At 40.4% G+C, this 20,592-nt stretch overlaps 1 protein-coding gene across 1 annotated transcript in view; it reads right to left on the bottom strand.

The window, feature by feature from the left end:
* TENM2 (teneurin transmembrane protein 2) overlaps positions 1 to 20,592 on the bottom strand; it is a 376,176-nt gene that overhangs the window by 240,025 nt on the left and 115,559 nt on the right. The window contains 1 exon segment of the mRNA XM_020992339.2: positions 9,224 to 9,462. Within this exon segment, the coding sequence (XP_020847998.2) occupies positions 9,224 to 9,462 (239 nt within the window).

Here is a 20,592-nt window from a genome sequence, read left to right as displayed (position 1 = left end):
TGAGAAGGCTGTCAATCTTAACACTGGTGAACAACAGGTGGGGAACATTCCATATTGATAGAGTTATACTCTGGGTTCCCTCAAATGTCAGGGGATCGCTCCTTGTATTGGTTTTCATTCTAGTTCAGTGCGAATATGAACTGCTTCATTCTGTTGTAAGTAGCTTAAAATGTGAAGCAAGAATACCTTCCTCTCACTCTGGGGTTTGTGATCTGGGGTCTGAACACTTAAAAAACAATTTGTGAACTGTTTTTCATGGTTTCCTTTGTAATCCTCTGTCTTTTATTTTACGCATTCTTCTGAGATGGGGTCCATAAGGTTCATTATGCTGTCAAGAGGGTCCAGGATACAGAAAAGGTTAAAAACCTCTGCTATAGTTAATCTTCTGCCCTTGCACCCTGGTGAAAAGAGTGTATTATTGACTTGCCTACTTGAGTTAGGAGGGGTTTGCTGGTAGTTCTCCATTAACGTCTGACTCTAATGCTTCATTATGATGTAGAGGGGAACCTGGGTTCCCAATGACTCAGCTGGTGGAATAGCAGATCCAGCAGGGCAGCTATTAAGTTGAAAAGAGTTCACGTATGAGCCTGGCACCATGGTGGCCCCTCTGCTGCCCTAGGACCAACCTAGCTACGTTTGGGTAAGTTAATCATCAGCTTGGCTAAGGGGTGATAAATCATTCTATCAGAGCAGTCTTTGGAGACAGAGCTAATACACTCACCAACATTATTATGGATCCATAAAGGAGTACTTGGTAGGAAAGTGCCAAGATGAAAAGGTTTCCAGTAAGGGCACAGTGATGGACCTATATGTCTGCATCCAAGAACCTAAAGTAATAATCCTAAAGCATAGGATCTATCTATGTCACTTCCCTCCTAACTAAACTCTAAAAGCTTCCTATCACCACTAAGATTAAATACAAACTTCTGCTTGAGATGGAAAGTCCTTTACAACCTGGCTCTGGTGTACCTTTCTTATCTTATTACTCCCATTCTCCCACTCTGTAGTTCAGCCAAACTGGCCTATTTACCATTCCTTATATACAATATCTTGTCTCCCAACTCTGGGCCTTCGTCCAGGCCTCGCCTTCACCTCTTAGAAGACTGGATCTCCTTCAAAGTTCAGCTCAAAAATAAAAAATCGCCTCCTACATGAGCCCTATCCTCATACCCCAAGCTGCTCTTGTGTACCCACCACTCCCCCTCAGCCGATGCTTTAGCCTTATATAGTGTAGATTTATATGTGTATGTTGTATCCTTCACTTGAACATAAGCTCCTTGAGGGCAGCAACGGTTTCTTTTTGGTTTTTGTAATCTCTAGGGTGTAGGACGGAGTCTGACACTTAAGCAATACCTAATTAAAAAGTCTGTTGAATGATTGATTGAAAAAACTCATTATCTGGAAGGTCTTCCTGACTCCAGTCTCAACACTCTATCTATAGAGCTACCCAGCTATTTTACCTAAGAGAACCCAAAACCAACAAGATTCTTTCAATCTTGTTTTTAATGGGCCTTTTTCTATTTTGGGAAGAGAAAACTTTCTGTTATTTGAAACTTCTTCAGAGGGACAAATCCTCAAATTGACTGTCACGCACCCAACTAAAGCTTAATTAGTGCTTTACTCCTCTACTTATGACAAATTAGTGGGTCCTTTAAAACTGGATGTGAAAGATAAATGACAGTCTTTCTCTCTCTTTCCCTCTCTCCCCTCCCCTTTTTAACTTCTTTTCTTCCTCCCCCCTCTCACACACACAAGACTGTGGCAGCAGTGACAGGAATAGATTATCAGGTTAAGAATTCATTAGCATTTCTGTTAGATAAAAAGTATTCTACTAAATACTATCTACAACAGGAGCAAAGGACATGAAAGTGTTCCCTAACTCATCTGTGGCCACCACTCCCCCCCCCCAATGTTAACAAGCTTGAATAAATTTTAGAGGAGTGGGAGTGATGGTGGAAATTTTATTTGCTAGACTATTCAGGTCTAATAATCTAAAGCTCTGCCCTTTAGATAACAGGATTCTCCTCACATTGAGGTAACTACATTGTCAGGAATGTATACAGTAGGATGAAGTTTACCTTAAATCTCATCTGTCTATGTAGTCAAATAGCATTGGAGGCTAAATGAGAGCTAATATTTTTCCTAGGCTGCATACACATAAAAGATGCCAGGTAAGTGTACTGTGCTCATCATTTTCTGTCATTTTCTTTTTATTTTCCCTATTCCTGCTCTGTTCTGTGTGATGGGAGTACACAAAATAGCAGCCAGGCTCTTAGGATTCATCAGGATGAGTCTCAACATATCAATTTCCAAGTGTAGTAACTTTAAACACATTGTAGGCTTTTAGTTTCCATAGAAAATAATCTCCTATTATTTTCAAAGGAAACTGAAAGCCCCCCAAATTACCACACTTTTAACATACTGACATGTTGATGGCCTGATGTTCTTTGGAGATCAAAGTCAGATTGGCAGAAGACAGAGCAGTTTAGCAGCTTACTTAAAACACAGTATTTTATATTTGGCAGGAATAACTGCAGTGAAAAAAGACAAGGTGACTTTCTGATATCATGTGTAGGTGGAGGGTTTTTTTTTTGTTTATTCTGTTTTCCTTTTTTGCTGTTGTTGTTGACTTTGGCAGAAATTTGAAGAGCAAAGAACTAATTTAGTATGACAGAGATGCTTTTCTTCATCTTCTTCCTCTTACTCCACCAAAGAAATGAAGGGTTTGGACAGGAAGTCCATGGTATATTCACCACTGATTTCACAGATGTGTTACACTAGAGAACATCTTGCCAATCACCCTGGAATCTCCAGGATGATCCTGATTTTGAACAAGAAGCCCACATCTCTGGGGTATCTTCCTCCTCTGATGAGTGGGACCAGCAATAACTCTCCAAGTTTTTCAGAAGAACATGACATTCAAATGTTACCTGAAAGTGTGAAGGTAATGAGGCCCTGCTGGAGTAGAGAGCCGGTGATATCCTGCTGAAGCAGCACGGAGACAACCTGTTGGAAATTCTCAGAAAGGCAGCAAAGCAAAGGGTAATTAAGGGAGTGCATCGGGCCCTGAACCAAAAAAGATGGCCAAATGGAGGAGAACTTTGAATAGGAATTCGGAGAAGATGAAGATTGAGGAGAAGTGGGTGCCCAAGCAGCTGTGCCAGACCGAGCCTCCTGGCAAAAATGCTGAAGTGTTGTTTTCCAGCAGCCCTGTGAAAAGCTAAATTGTTAAGATGAAGATTTCTATTTCTCAGAGTCACAACCAAATAAACGGGAAGGCTGCTTTGTTCGCTTGTGGCTGAGCATAGGAAAGAAGATTTAATTCTTCATAAAATGGCTTTGAGAGGACACAGAAACTGGAGAACTTCAATTTCCTGCTTCACCAGCACTGGGACTGGACCTTTAACTGATATTTGTGGACTCAGATTGGGGGATCAACACATTTTTCCCCTAAAGAGACACAATAAAACCAGGTGGTCCAGAAAAGTTATAATATAAGGTTTGAGGAGGAAAAGATACATGGAACAGTTAAGAGAAGTATGGGCACTTCATCTACAGAAAAAAGAGACAGAAGGGAGAGATGATATCTGAGTACCAATATGTGAAAAGATGCCATGAGAAGAAAAGGGACCAATTATGCTCATTTGTTAATGAGGACCGAACAGAAAGTAATGAGTTTAAACTATGGGAGAGATCATTTAAATTGCATGAAGTATCTGGCAAATCAGGCTAACCTGAATCTCCAGAGGAAACAGCAGAATCACCATGCTAGAGAACCCAGGAAACAGACCTTGTGTTTGGAGCCAGAAAACTTGGCTTCTAACCTCAGCTTTGTCACAGACTAGCTGTGTTCATATAGGCAAGTCACAACCTCTGAGCCTCTTATGAGTATTACCACACAGGATTGTTGGGAGGATCAAATAAAATAATTATGTGAAAGTGCTTTGGAATTTTTTTTTTTAATTAATACTCTCCAGAAGTATAAAGTGCCATTACTTGGTTTCCTGGATAGACCACTGAACTTGGAATCAGGCTAAGTTAAAATCCTGCCTCAGACTCTTACTAGTTCTGCGACTTTGGGTAAGTCACTTAACCTCTCCCAACCTCAGTTTCCTCTTCTATAAAATGAGGATAATAATAGCATCTATCTCATAGGGTAGTTGTAAAGATCAAATGAAGTAGTGTGTATATAACACTGGGCAAACCTTAAAGGGCTATGTGAAGGTTAGATATTATTACCTACGCTCACTAAAGGAATCTGCTTGGCTACAGTGGAGGGAAGTATCAACATTTCTTATACCGTTCAGCTGAATCTATGACACTGACCTTGTGAAACCAATTCTGTCCAACGACGTGATACATCTGGGAGCTGAGGAAGCTTTTGTTCACACAGACTCCGCCCAGACATCAGCTAGTCAACGGAACAACAATTGGTTATGAAGTCCTTATTATGTGCCTGCCACTGGGCTAGGCCATGGCGGTACAAACAAAAGGCAAAAACAAATCCTGCCCTCAAGAAGTTTTTATCTTAAAGGGGAGACAATCTACACGTCAACAGAAACATACTAGACATATAGTGAGTGGAAGAAAGACAACCTTACAGGAGAATGAACAATTTCCAAAGAAAGATGAAGGTGAGGGGTGGCCAGGGTTGGGACTCTCTTGAGAACCAGAGTCAAAATGTCCTAAGTTACTCCTAGGGGTGGGGACCATTTAGTGTAAGAACAGAATAATTTACTATGAGTTCCCCTAGTAAAGTGAATGAGTTCACGCGGCTTCCCAACACGTTTAATGTACTTCTAGGGAGTCGTTTATATATGCACTGAGAGAATTATGCTCTGGGAGGTCCTGACCTACGAGTCACAAAAAATCCTTCAGCCTCAGCAATACTGGCAGGGCTTCTGGGGAGCCAGCTCCCCTGGACACGATAAGGGCTGCGGCCTTCTAGTCTGCCGAACTGCTGGTAGAGCTCTGCTATTACACCCACCTACATGCCTGAATCTGTGAAAGAACTCGTCATGCAGCCAAACGCTGTAGCACTGCTCATTTCAGGACAGCCTCCTCTTGACGGGTTTGAACATGTATAGAAAATGATTTAACTTATTGCCACTGTAACTGGTAGACCTTTACCTAAAGCCTCTCTGAAAACAAACCAAAACATGACAACATGGGATGGGTCTTATGATTTTAGGATTTGTCTCCTATTAGAGGAAATGGTATGCAGCCGGACAAGGGTATGGCTTGGGTCTTCAAACGTTCTTTACTATGGGGTCATAAGCATGAAGTCGCCCTACTCTGTAGTTGTTTTCCAGGCAGGCAGGAACTCACTGCTCTTCACCCTGCCTTGTGCTATGCCTATACTATAGTGTTTATGGCCCTATAGCACTGCATAATTAATCATATCGATTTTCATTTTCAAAATGATTTTCATACTCTACTGAGTCCTCAATACACTTCAGTTTTCCCATGAAAATAATCATCAGTGTCTCCAATTTTAGAGTTAAGAAATGGAGACTCAAGAGGCAAACTATTATCCCAAGGCTAAGGAGAGCATGAATGTTGGAAAAGAGACAGGGATCACAAGTTCCTGATTCTTTATCCTGTGTTTGACTTTCCCTCCAATTCAGGACAGGGACTATGTGACTACATGGCTATGTCAGTGATTTTCAGGATGTCTTTGTTTCTTTTTTTTCCTTTTTTTTTTTTTGGCTAGGCAATGGGGTTAAGTGACTTGCCCAGGGTCACACAGCTAGTAAGTGTTATGTGTCTGAGGCTAAATTTGAACTCAGCTCCTCCTGAATCCAGGGCTGGTGCCCTATCCACTGCGACCCCTAGCTGCCCCCAAGATGTCTTTATTTCTTTAAAAATTACTGAGGACCTTACCCCCCCCCCACCAATAGCTTTTGTTTATGTGGGTTATATCTATCACTATTAACCATATTAGAAATTAAAATGTCTTTTATTTACTCTAATATAAATTGGGATGTCATTATTATGAAAACAGTTTTGACCTCATGGATCATCTGATTGGGTCTCAGGGACCTCCAAGGGGTTGCTGGGTCATACTTTGAGAACCACTGGGTTATGTGATCACCACCATTAACTACCCTGAAAATTGGCCAATTACATCATTCATTTTGAGTTATAAATTGTTTTTCAATGCTCCAGGGTTAAAGCATAATCTTACCTAGAGCATATATAATCAGAAATGATGGGTTATAAACTAATAAACCATCCTATGATGCTTAGCATCAGCTTCCAATGGCCTGAAGACTGTAGATAAAAATGTTACACAATCCATCATTTACAAGCTACGTACTCAATTAAAACATTAAGAATTCTCACTTTACGATTTCCTATTTATATGATTCCCCCTTACAGAAAGCTATTATATTTTACTTGTCAAGCTCAATAAATCAGGAAGTATTCATCTATCTCTCTACAACAAGTCGAAGCTCACTGGGGGACCCTATTTGGCAGGAGTAGCCACTCCCTTTAATTCTATGGATGTGTTCTCCATGGTGCTGACCTACCCAGTAGAATACCAGCCTGAGAATTGAGCACATGGGACCTCTTTGCAGTTTCCAACAGAAAGTCAACTTGTAAAGTGATTCCAAAAGAAAACAGAGCTTGATTCTTTAGAGTCTCTTAGAGATTTCATCCTGAGTAGCCATAGGAAACTTGCTAAAAATACAATCAATTGCATTCCAGAGCTTGACAAGAAGTGATAACACATACCCCTCCACAGATAGTTATGTATTTGGTGGGGCTTTATACACCAGGCTTTATTTTCTGCCTAGAATGTCCAGCCCCTTCCTCCACTCCTCTCTCCCCTCCACCCCCAAGAAAAGGACACCCAGAAACAGCAGGAAAGCCGAGGTTAATGTTTAAGTCACAGGTGTCAAGCTTGTCAGTCTTCCATTTCTTCTGGAATTGGGGCTAACGGTACAATCTCCTTTATGACTGTTACCTCTGGCTGTGACTGTCTTTCTCTTGCCATTTCATTCAGGGAGCTAAAGGCGTAACCTCACAGTGACAACTGATACTCAGGGTCTCCTTCCCTTGGAGTAATAACCTTCTTCTTGGCTACCTGTCATTGACTAGTGTTTTCCTGGCTTTGCTGCTTTCACTAACCACCTTCGGCAAGAAGACTTTCCCAGTCCTCTTTAGTGCCTGAGATCTTTTCCATGTTATACGGCATGTATCTTGTTTGTATCATTGTATGCATATTCTCTCCCCCATTTGACATTTTTGGGGGTTATTTTTGCCTTTCTTCGTATGCCCAGCACCTGGCATATAGTAGGTACTTAATCAATGTTTGTTGACTTGATTGTGCATATGGTCTAACCCTAGGGGCTAAGTTCTCTATACTTCCAGCAGAGGAATGCCTGCCTTCCACACACTCACTGGACCCAGGAAGGAACTTCTATATCTTGTGCCCCAGTCCATATGGGAGGAAGGCAGAGCAGCTGCTCCCTAGTCACACGTCAGTGGGTTTGTTTCCTTATAGAAGAAGTGTACATAAACACAGCCTGGCAAGCTACTTGTGTTTGCATCAGGGGATCTTTCCTCACCATATTCTCTGCCCAGCTATGTACTAAGTACTTTAATCAGGCAGGTCAGGCTCTCTCAGAAGCATCCATCTAAGGTACCAACTTGGCTTCCTGTGGATGGCAGAAATGATAGAACCCATGCCGACAACTCTCCTTTCATGTGCCAGGTAGTTACAATAGGTGTTGAGTGAGGAATGGGACAATGGTGTTCCTGGGTCCAAGACTAAGATAAGTGTTCAGAATGTAAGCTAATGGTTAGCAAGTGTCATATTTCTTTCTCTTGGCTAGGTTAATAGCAGGCAGCTGCATGTGCAGCGGATAAAATTGAGAAAAGAGGGAAATTAACAAAAGGGCTAGAAGTTTCTGTGACCTAGAATGATGACTTGACAGCAGGAAGACTTTCCAATTTGCAGGAACAAATTTTTTGGGAAGAGGGAAGAACTTTTGTAACTGACCAAAGAAATCCTGAAAAAGCACATGCTTATATCAAAACCTGAGGCAAATGCCACTACTGACTGTGCCTATGTCCCCCCAGACTCCTGCCACAGGTCCAGCAGGATAAACACAGAGCAGAACTTCGGTGATTCCTGCTCAGAATCTGGGGCTTCAGCAGGGATGATGATATGCATACAGATTTCAACCTCTAGAGCAGAAGGCGAGGATGGTCTAGCGAAGAGCACTGAGTATGGAGTGAGATGACCTCTATTCAAATCCAAGTTCTACTTGGAGCTACTTTAGGCAAATCACTCAGTTTCTTCATCTGTAAAATGAGGAAGTTGGGTTCTTGCCTCTAAAAGCTATTAGAATTATCAATCTATGCTGTCACGAGAAGCTCACGAACATATTGCATTGTTACATAACCTGAAAACAAGTTCTGTTTTTTGGTGGGTGGATGTGGGTATCACTGGTATTGGAGAACAGCATAGTTATCCAGCATGTTAATCTGAGTCTTATGCTGGGTTGCTATAGAGTACAGAAGACATAAGAGTGCTACTGTGATTTGAGTTTGGTTGGAAAGGGTAGGTGACATGAGGATGGAGAAAAGGAAAAAAATAAATGGAGGTGGGGAACCAATCACTTGGATTAATTTCATTTCTTAGGAGACCTCTTGGGATGCTATGGCCTCACTACCTTGTCATATTTTTTCCTTAGAGGCACTCAAAGTAAATTGGCCAAGTCTGGCCTGGCCTTTAATGAAACCAGATCATCCAAAAGGCTGTTCTTGTTCTTGGGTTGTTGACTGATATCTGATCACAGCTGTATTCATTTAACACAACAATCCCATCTCTGAATCCAATAAAAGAGAGGCTAGGAGGCAACTCTGAGAATAAGGGTTGGGTTTGCCAATAATAAGCATCCTAAGTTATAGCCAGGAAAATGTGAAGTCAGAATTTTTTAATCTTTGTTTGGCTAAAGGTCATTTGGGATCTTGAAGAGAAGCTCATCAGCTTTAATTAGTTTTAAGGGGAGAAAAATCACTTTCATCCATCATTCACTATTCTGTCTTGCAGGAGATGATAAATGACCTGAATCAACTACCAGGGATCTATAAATTCACTCTCAACACAGCAGCCCCTTCTGCCCCCATCGGATATGCCACACTGGATCCTCTTTAAAAGGAAAGTGCCTTCTGATCAACAGGAATGAGACAGACTGAAGTTTCAACTTACCTATGAAATAAGCCAATAGGATAGCAAGAAGCACGGCTGCTGCGATAGCAGACAGAGCAGCACATTTCCAGCTGCAGTACTTGGATGGCTTCTTCAGCTTGAAAGCATTCCTGGAGAAAGTGTTCCTGGGCAGGAGTCTGGGGGGTGGAGTATAAACGGTTCCTGAGGTCAGAGGGTATCCAGGAGAAGAGCTGCTGAACAGAGGGGTAGTTCCAGAAGATGTCTTGAATAGGAAATGCCTGCCAGGGGAAAAAAAAGAGAGAGAAAAGGACACATTGACCAAATGCAGCTATAAAAGGGGAATTATGGCTATATTTCCTTATTACTCTAAACCAGAAGAGGGGTTGTTGTTTTTTTGGTGGGGACAGGGGAAGCAAAGACTTATGAGTTAATATGGACAGGGAAGTCCTGGTGTGGACACTTTCTCCTCCAATGCAGATCAATAAACAGTGTGCATTTTATAGTCTTAGAAAACTCATTCAGACATTGAGGGTTTCAAAGACTTGTCCACACTCCCAAAGCTTATATGTCTGTTTTAGAGGCAAGTCTCCAAGGATAGTCCGCTATCCGGTCTGCCACGCTGCCTCTCTTGGATTAGACAGCCACAGCAAATTACAACACCACCCTCTAGAGCAGGGTGGACCAAGGTTACAGTATGATGGTAACACTAATCAAAATTCTCCACCAAAGTTTTACTTTGATGTCTCATTTGACATGAAAGAGATTCAGGGTTATATACTATGCCGAAAGAACACAAGTTCTGAAAGGTCCTAACAGGTTGGCAAGAACCTGTTTTTGCCCATATGCATATAAGATCAAAAATACGTATTACTTTAAACTGCTGTTCAGTCATTTCAGTTGTGTCTGACTCTTTGTGACCCCATCTGGGGTTTTCTTGGAAGAGATACTGGAGTGGTTTGCTATTTCCTTCTCCAGATGAGGAAAGTGAGGCAAACAGGGTTAAGTAACTTGCCCAGGGTCATAAAGGAAGTATCTGAGGCCACATTTGAACTTACAAAGATGTCTTTCTCACTCCAGGCCCAGCACTCAAACCACAGTATCACCCAGCTGCCCCATTACCTTGAATACTTTAAACATACAGGTTTTTTGGGTGGAGGGGTTCCCTCCTCAGAGAATGTTGAGGATCACAGTAGGTATGAGCGAGGCTCAGAGACAGGACTCAAGTGACTTGTGAGGTTTCTCCCCAGGCCCATAATTCACCCGTAAATCTAGAATTTCAAAGTCATATGGAGAGGACTTTCCTTGCTGTTGCTTCTTTTTGTCCTGATGCCTGCCTAGGACAGTCAATCTGGCAATATATTCTACAATGTACAATTCCTACATGTTTGTTCATTTAAATAAAACTCCATCTTTGATAGTAAACATCCTTCTGTTGCTGACTAGCTCAAGCAGCCTTCCCAGAGGGATCTAGCCATGGGGTCTATACCAGGCAAACATCTGGGTCCTCTGTCACACTGGTTTCCAACACAACCTGGAAATGGATGCTTATTGACAGGGCCTGAAAAGCATTTTAAGTGTAAGCATTTTAAAGACTCCCAGATCGAGTGATATGTTAGCATGATTGACAGCCATGTCAGAAGTTAAGCTTATGGCTAATTAATTATTTAACAAGGCCATCATTAGAATAAATGGCTAAAACTGAAATCTTCTTGGAGATATACATACATACATACATACATACATACATATATATATATATATATATATATATATATATATATATATATATATATATATATTATATATATATATATAATGTGAATATTAGACCAAGATCCTTCCTAACAACTTTTTTCTGCTTGATCTTGATTGAAATGATGATTTTGAAAAAAAGTGTATTTTCTGGCTATGCTTATTCCATGCTATATATTGTGGGCCCATAATGCAAGATTTTGTTTAAATTTTGACAAGTGACAAACACAGACAAGGACAATTTTGAAAAAGTCTTTTAAAATCATGAAATAATAACCCACTGACCTATGATTAAACCAAAACACAAGCAAAGCAAAAAGCCTGGGCGATATCCGTTAAAGTATTTATTGAAATACTTAAAATGTATTTTTGGAGCGTGGGTGGTGATAACGGAACATTAAGGAAAAACAAAACAAGGACATGTCTTTCTTAAATGAAAAAAGCTATCTAATAAGTAATTAAAGATTTAAATACTAATAAGACATTAGAAGTTACCTTATCTCTTCTCCCTTTCAGAGTCAAACTCCTAGCAAAAAGCTATCTATACCAGTATCCATTTTTTCTACTTAAAACTCACCTCTCAACCCCTGGCAACCTAGTTTCCAGTGTCATCACTCAAATGTAACCACCTTCCTCAGCATTAGCAATTATCCATCAATTGCCAAATTCTATTGTGTTTTTCTCAGTACTTATTCTTCTTGACCTACGTAGCATATGGCACTGTTGACCACCCTCTCCTCCTCGATATGGTCACCTCCCTGGGTTGCATGGTACTGCTTTTCTGGTTCTCTTTACACCTGTCCAGCCAGCTATTCCTTCTTGGTCTCACCTGCAGGATTATTGTCCTTGTCCACAAGCATTTATATATTGCTTTAAGGTTTTTCCAAGTGCTTCACAAATATCATGTTATTTGATCCTCACAACAACTGTTTAAGATGGATGCTAGCCCTCACAGAAAGAAGCTGCGGCCGAGTGTTTAAGTAACTTGTGCAGAGCCACACAGTGAGTAAGTCTGTCTGAGACTGGATGTGAACTTGAGTTTTCCTAACTCCAAAGTCATCACTTTATTCACTGTGCCATCTAGCTGCCCTCTCTCCACTTCCACTGAGGATGAGTACCCCTAGTCTCTCCTCTCTATATACATGCTTTTTGGGATGATCTCATTAGTTCTAGTAAAGTCAACTATTACTTCTATGCAGATGACTCAGAGATCTATATATCCAGCCCCAGGCACTCTCTTAGAACTCCTGTCCCACATCATCAATTACCTATTGGACATCTACTGGATGTCCTGTAGACATCTCAAATTCAACATGTCCAAAAGAGATCTTATTAGCCTTCTTCTCAAGCATGCCCCTCTGTTCATTTCAGGAAGATCACCAAGATCCTTCCAGTCACTCTGGTTCACAAGTTTGGTGTCATGCTCCACTCTACCCTCTCTCTCTCTCACCTCTCACATCCAGTCTAGTTTCCGAGCCTTGTCAAATTTACTTCTATAATGTATCCCACTCCTTTCTACTCACAGAGCCACCACTACCACCACAAGTTCTCACCACTTTTCATAAGGACTATTGCAATAGCCTCTTAGTTGGTATCCCAGCCTCCAGTCCCGTCTTTCTCCAATTCATTCTCCACATACTTGCCAAATTGATTTTCCTAAAGTCCAGGTGTGACCAGGTCATTTCTCTGCTTAAGAAGATCCAGTGACTCCTTTCTTTCCCCAAAATAACATACAACCTCCTTTTTTTTGGCTTTTAAAATCCTTCATAATTTGGCTGCAGTTTACTTTTTTAGCCTTTCTATATATTACCTTACTGCATACACTTTGAATAATAGTCCAACTGACCTTTTTGCTGCTCCCCATATACAATATATCATCTCCTGTCTCCATGCCTAGAATGCACTTTCTTCTCATCACTTCATAGAACCCTAGTTTCCATTCAAGTTCAGCTTAAATTCTCCCTCATATAGGAATCCCACACTGATCTTCCAGTTGCTAGGTAGCTCCCATAAAGCTGCAAATTATTCAAGAAATGGGCTGGCACCAGAGAACACCCCAACTAAGCAGAGCGACACTTATCTTCAGAAGGCTGGCCCCAGGTAGGGAACTGTTATTTGGCCAACAACTCAGGAGAAACCACATACTGGAATATCAAGTACTTGCCAGCTACGTCAGTGAAGAGATTGCCCTGACCAATGAAATCTTATCATTCTAATTATCTGATAACTCAGGCCACACGTATAAAACTCTTGTGTTAAAATGGAGAAATATGAAAATGAAATTGTTGTATCTCAAGGTTATGGGGTAGTCTCACCAGTCATAGAATCATAGAATCTCAGAGTAACAGAGGACCTCAGAAGTGGTCATGTAATCCATGATCCAACCATTCTGGGGACTAACATATGACTGCAAATTTCTAAGAAGCAATGGTCACATATAATTATGAAAATGAAGGTTCATCGAAGGAAGTCAAATTTGCCCCTTTCTAGCTATATGCATATATACACATAGCTATATTCCTCTGTACCATCACATCTCATCTTTGAGAAGGGAGCTGGTCCCGTTTGGATTGGGCGTTAAGCCCTATAGGTTAAGAGAAGCCCAATGGCTTCTCCTAGAATCCCAGGCTGCTGATAGAATCTCTTGTAATTATTTGGCTTGAAAAACTCCCATAAAGATATAGTCCCTCCCCTAGAAATTTCTACATCAGAGACATTGCAAGTGATATAGCAGATAGGTTGGAACAATCTCTTTGATGTCAGAAATAAGACTGATTGTTATTGAAAAAGTTAATTAGATAACTGATCTGATTAAACAGTCTCAGGTAATAGGGAGCCAGGTCTCTATTCCATCACTCAGTGTAGCCATGAGGAACTAACTTAGTGTTTCCATATAGTTAGAGCTAAAAGGAACTCTTTCCTTTTTATGATTAGAACACTAAATGTGTTCTCTTCGGGCTTGTGTTTATAATCGTTCACTGCACAACAGTAATAACCGTTCACATTGGTATTGTACTTCACCATTTGCAAAGTGCCTTCACAGTAGATAATATTTCATTGGATTAGGTTGAAATGAATTAACAAACTGAATCTCAACATAATATCAAATGTAATAGGTAGCATGGTACAGTGAAAAGAGATCTGGTTTTGGAGTCAGAAGACTTTACTGCTTACTATTTGTGTGATCTTGGACAAGTCACTTATACTCTCTAGTTAAGTGTAAAGTGTGGGGCTTGGTCTAGACCAGAAGTGTCAAATACATAGCCTGTGGGCTGCAGATGGCACACAACAATCCCCAGTGCAGCCCCAACCAGATTAAAATGTAACTGGGAAATACTTAACAAAATAAGTAAAAATACAATAAAACATAGAGAATGTTAATATATGGTTTTCTAAGTCAATGTGTGGTCCACAGGGATCCCTCTCTATAGTTTAATGGACTTCATTTCTATTTGAGTTTGATACCACTAGTTTAGATATCCTTAGAGGTCCCTTACAGTTCTAAATCTGTGATCCTAATACTGTGGAAACATGATTATCTTAGGGCCTAAGGTATTCCCTGGATATATAGTAGGATCTTTGCTTAAGATATAACTTAGTACAATACCATCCTAGGGATCTTAGAGGGCTTGTGATCTTCCAGAGGGTGACTTAGCGATGGTCCATGTCTTATTGGCCATTTCATGCTAACTTTGGGTCTACTAAGAATTGCAATTGGTATGTTACAGGAAAAATTTAGTCAAGACCTAAGGTGAAGGTCTGGTCAATTGACTCCACAGAGGCACAGAAAGGGTCCCAAGGATGGCTCTTCATTTTTTTTTCTGTACTGGATATTCAGGCAGTATTTTTCTCCCTTATGGGTGCACTTGGTGTGTTTCAATGATTCATTTGTGATACCCCTGGTGAACCTCATCCCAGCAGTCGGCCATGGAAGTAGTTCAGCTCAGGACTCCAGGCATCAGCAAAAATGTGTCGTTTCCAAATGCTCTTGACATTTTTCAAGCACAACTCAATTGCACTCAGAATTGGCCACTTGTGCCTTGGAAATGAAAGGCAAATGAGGGGCCCCCAACGTGCTGGGAGCTTGCTCATACACCAACAGAGGCTTCCCAGAGAGCATTTGTCCTTGGTTTCTTTACCAACTAAATCTTCCTTTATTCATTCTCTTTCTCTCTCTCTCTGTCTCTCTGTCTCTCTCTCTCTCTCTCTCTCTCTCTCTCTCTCTCTCTCTCTCTCTCTCCCTCTCTCCCTCCCCCGCCTCTCTCCCTCTCTCCCTCCCTCTCTCTCTCTCTGTCTCTCTGTCTCTCTCTCTCTCTCTCTCTCCTTCTCTTCCTCCCCCCTCTCCCTCTCTTCCTTCCCCCCTCTCCCTTTTCCCCCCCCTGTCTCTCTCTCCCTCCCTCTCTGTCTCTCTGTCTCTCTTTGTCTCTGTCTCTCTCTCTCTGTCTCTCTCTGCTTCCTTTCTCCATTGTTCAAACACTGCCTTCCTTGCTTTCCTATCATTACTGCAGCACCAAGGAAAGCACTAATGTTACGTCCTCTCTGTTTTTGTGAAAAAGGAGGCATGAACTTCATGTTCTGAACAGAATTAACTTGGGGACACAATGGAGAGCCTGCTCTAACCAATCAGTCTTTTGTTTTATTGTTTCTAAACATCAGCCTTCTTCTTGTGAAAGTGTGGCCATTTAATAAAACCTCAAAGTGCACCTAACAGGTTTCTCCCCCCAGAGTTTCTGCAACAGAATAGAAACATGGTTCTTAGAAGCTTCGCAAGCTGATTTTTTTCTTCAAAGTGACTTCTTATAAATTAAGGATAAGTAATCTATTGGGGTTTTAAAAAGCTTCTAGGGTTATTAAAACTTAAATTTTGAGGTATTCAATTCATTCTTATGATTCACTGGCCAGGGTACCTTGCTTCCTTCAGAGATTTCCCTTCCTTTCTTCTGAATGGCAAGTCAATCTTGTATAAGCCGTCATTAACTTCACCCATGCCCTCCACTAAAAAAAATTAAAACTATTAGCATCACATACCATTTCTGGTGTCAAGCCACTGGGACCGTAATAGGTAGTTCCCCTATTTTCTGTTTGCTTAGATTCATCCCCAGGAACAAATCTCAGCAGAGCTGAGAAACTGAAGTGTGTGTCCTGCACAAATAATCGTGTTGCCTCCCTCTAAAAGGTCAAGAAAAATATTTTAACCTAGGTTTCCTGTCTCTCAACATTTGGTGAACAGGGCTAAAGACTAATAATGCAGAGGGACCCTCTGCTCATGAGCTCTGATGCAGTGCCCGTCTACTTGGAGAAGATTGAAAGCCTGGAATGGTTTCAGCGAAGTGCAGTGTGTACTAAATGCAGGTTTGGTTATCAGCAAAGCCAGACTTCTGCTCTTGTTCTATGGAGAAAATTGACCTTACTCTAAGAGGTTCCCCAGTAAATAGATTTACAGGTACAGAACGTGACAAAAAAATAATGATACACAGCCCATTAATCCCTAATAGATTTTTAATACCATACATGCTGCGGTAAAATCTGATAAAAGCCAGGAAAAGTATGGAGGCTGGAATACACATGGACTGGCACAATTACCATCCATGAAGGCGTGATCAGTGAGGGAAATGTAGGTAAGTGAAGAGAGCATGCTGGAAATCTGAGGATTTCATCATATCTTACTGGTCTTTGCATATGCCCTTTGAAGCATCAGGTTTATTGTCTCTAAAGCACTAAGTTTAATAAAGTAGCAGCCCATAAAGGGTACTGTAGCATGTAAAGCTACAGTAATTAGGTTTTCAAAAGTTATAATAAAACATTTAGCTACAGACAGGTTAAATAACCAGCACACTTTTGAGCATAATTAGTGTGTTCCACTCTAAGCCAAAGGAATGAGAGTGGAATAGGCTTTAGATGCTCTGTCTCCAATCCAGCACTTGGGGAGATTTGGAGGTTTTACAAAAGCAGAGAACGTGTATTAGTCAAAAACTAATTTTATGTAGACAACTAGTTTCTTTTAAAGTTTGCATTTCCCACTGAAAGTAAAGGCAAAGTTTAATTAGCATTGAGCTCTTTTCCTTAAGCTAGACACTGATGGTCATTCCCTGAAACAAACTCGCATTTCTCTACGTTTAGTATTTGTTTCAGATTTCAGTGGGAAAGGTAAAAATTTGGAGAAGCTGTATTGACCAAACTGTAATTCAGTTAGTCAACTAGTATTTATTAAATACCTACTCTGTGCCAGGCACTGTGCTAAGTGCTGGGAATACAAAGAAAGGCAAAAGACAATCCCTGCTTTCAAGGAGCTCACAATATAACAGGGGAGGCAACACGCAAACACACACACAAGACCGGGAAATGTTTTTGAAGGTGAGACTTCAGCTGTGATTTGAAAGAAGCCAGGGAAATGAAGAGGAGGCTGAGATGAAGTCCTAGGCATGGGGTCAGTTAGTGAAAACAGTTTGAGTTGGGAAATGGAGTGACTGGAGAGAGGAACAAGGAGGTCAGTGTTACTGGATCACAGTTTTGCTAGCTCAACTGGTACTATTAAAGGAACACTTTCCTACAAATGTAGTCTAGATGTATCCCAAGTCTTGGCCTTAAGTTTGACAATGAATCCCTCATTGCCACAACTGGCATTTTTGCCAGAATTCAGTGGGTGTACAAAACGCCACTTTAAATGAGAGTAAAACTGGTCCCTCTCCTTACTCTGTTCCCTATTAATTCATAGAAGCAATGAGAACAATTTTGATAACCATTCCATTCTCCTGATCCCCTAGGAGTCAGTAGGTGTGAACAATCACTAAGTTTTGTCTCCCATATAAGAATCTGAGATAGACTTTTTAATTAGACCCAAAGGAAAGGGTCACCTAGGCAGAAAGAAGAAAAAGGGATTCCAAGGAAAAATATAGCTGAGGGAGAATAACATAACTTACTACCTGACTTCCCGGTGGGAAGATGTTCTTAGAGGGAAAGCCGATTTTGCTTATTTTTAAATGGAAAAAGTTATGCAAAAAGTTTTAGAAATAAAGCTTCCTTTCATTTTGGGGTAGGGAAGCATAAGCAATGATTAAATTAAAATAATTAATGTTCTGGTGAATACTTTACATTTTGCTTTCACTGTCTGCAAAGCTCAAACTCAAATCATTTTTGATTCAGTGAAAAGGCTTTTAAGGTTTCCCAGTCTTAACCTTTCAGATCATGGAGGGATGTTACAACATTTGCATATGTTATAAACAACAGGAAAATCCTCGATTTTGCCCTCTTCAAAATTTGCAGTCATACCCAAAATACTCACAGCTGGAATAATTAGCAACTCAATTTATTGCCTTCCGTTTTCTAAATAGAAGCCTCAACTCTTGATATTTAAATAGTGTCACACTGTGATATCACATAACAACATTTTTCATGGTAAAACATTTTTTCCTTCCAAAATGATATACTACTCAGTACGACTCCTAAGGCTTGCCTACCCCTCTGTCTCTCTCCCTTCCATCTCTTCTCTCTCCATCCCTTCTCTTCCCTACTCCTTCCTTCTTTTTCCCTCCTTCTCCTCTTGTCCCAATTTCTTCTCTCTCTCTCTCTCTCTCTCTCTCTCTCTCTCTCTCACATACACACACACACACACACACACACTATATATATATATATGTATATACACACACCACACACACACACACACACACACACACAAACACTTAGTATCCTTGGAAAGAGATGAGAATTTCCTCATTTCCTACAATTTCCCTCCCCTCCCCCAAAGGTTATTACCTTGTTGATTTTCTTCAATTAACTGTAAATAACCTTCATATAAGGAAAGTTCTACTTTGAAGTCTCATTGTGGTAAAGATGTAGCCTTGAATTCTTAAGGCCCACAGCTACAGAGTACCAAGTTCTGGCAGACTTTCCTCAGCTGGAAGGCTTCAAGTCTGGGCCACAGGCCCTATTTGTTTTTTCAAGGAGCAGCCTAGTTAACTATGGAAAGGTTCGTCACCTGCAAGCTGGTTGGCCACTAGGAGATGAATTCTTTGGCCATGACAACCCATGAAACAAAGAAAAATACAAAACAGCCTTCAAGTCTGCGCAGCCTCTTCTGCTTCTGCATGAATGCAGAAGCGCTGCAGAGAAGGATGCAAACGGTGGTACGAAGCACATGGTTTTTAGATCATCTATTCAGGAATTTTAACCACGGGGGGGGGTCTACGAATCTTTTTTATGCTTTAGTAACTATTTCAATATACTTTGTTTCCTTTGTAATCTTATGAATTTTATGCTATGCCTTCAAAAACATTATTCTGAGAATGGTTCCTTAAGCTTTTCACAGCTTGACAAAGGGGTCCGTGACACATGAAGGGTTAAGATATAAACACTTAACTCTTGTGTGAGATCCCTGCATGGAGATCAACAAGTTGACATACTGGTGAAGGAATCAAATTACATAAACATTGATATTTTCACCAAAAATCAAGCCAGAAGACACAAGAAAACTGTAGCTAAATCAGAGGGTGTCAAAGGCTCTCCTTGGAGACACAAATAAAGGGGATGGTACAGTTGCTTTTTATTATGCCTGCAAAGGCGACCAAAACCACAATTTTGTATTGCAATGCTCACATAAAGTATTTGCAAAAAGAACGCCACGAAGACATTTTCAGTTCACGTTCTAACACCTTTTGCAGACATCAAGGTAGAGAGATTCTATGAAGTAATCAGTAAGACTCTCCAAGTAAAACCAACATAAATTTGATATTTGGTGACTTCAAGGTAAAGCTGGGTCTAGGGAAGGATGCCATTTCCCTCCCCCAATATAGTGCAAGATACAAAGCACGGTTTAAAAAAAAGAGGACAGAGGCTCAAGGAATACAGAAGTATCATGCCTATATATCATGCGTGTATATTAATGTGTACATATATATGAAAGGAAAACATATGTATCTCTACATACATATATACATATATACATATATATATAATAGAGTTGGGAGGCACTATACATAGAGAGCAATGAATAACTTTACAGAAATGCAGTTGTCTGCATCTTAACAGACAGCACACAACTGGCTGCTCATGAGAGTCATTTCAATCAGCTGTCTGTGTAAAGACCATCAGTTTCTCGGAGCAAAGCTAAAAAAAATTAATACCAAATTAGAACAAAAATGAGAAGATACAACATGATATTAAAACATCTTTAACCTGATCTATTTAAACAAGTTATTGGAAATAACTTTCATATGAGAAAAGTCCTATTCCAATGTCTTATCATAGTGTGAAGATGAACCTGGTTTCTCAAAGGCTAACACTAAATGACGGGAAAAAGATAACAAAACAGACATCATTGACTATCACTGTTTCTCGAAGAAGATTAACCCATGCAAATTAATTGCCACAACACGGAAGTTAAAGGAGCCTAGAAACCACCTCAGTTAGCAAACACTTCATCTCAATGACAAATAGACAATATGGCAGCCAAGGGCAATAATATTATTGTATACAAAATTATTTTTAAAATTCTACAGAGGATGATGATGGAAGATTATGAACAAGATCCCTGTATAAAACAGAGAGAAGCAGCAGTAAGAAAACCAAACTTATAGAAACCTTGTGACAAACTGTATTAAGCTAGATCTCCTGGAGAACATTTCTTTGTGAGACTAGAAGAATAAACACATAAAAAT

This window comes from Phascolarctos cinereus, unplaced genomic scaffold, assembly GCF_003287225.1.
Source record: "Phascolarctos cinereus isolate Bilbo 61053 unplaced genomic scaffold, phaCin_HiC Scaffold_2;HRSCAF=192, whole genome shotgun sequence".
Classification (NCBI taxonomy): domain Eukaryota; kingdom Metazoa; phylum Chordata; class Mammalia; order Diprotodontia; family Phascolarctidae; genus Phascolarctos; species Phascolarctos cinereus.
This window is presented reverse-complemented; position numbering and strand designations above follow the sequence as displayed.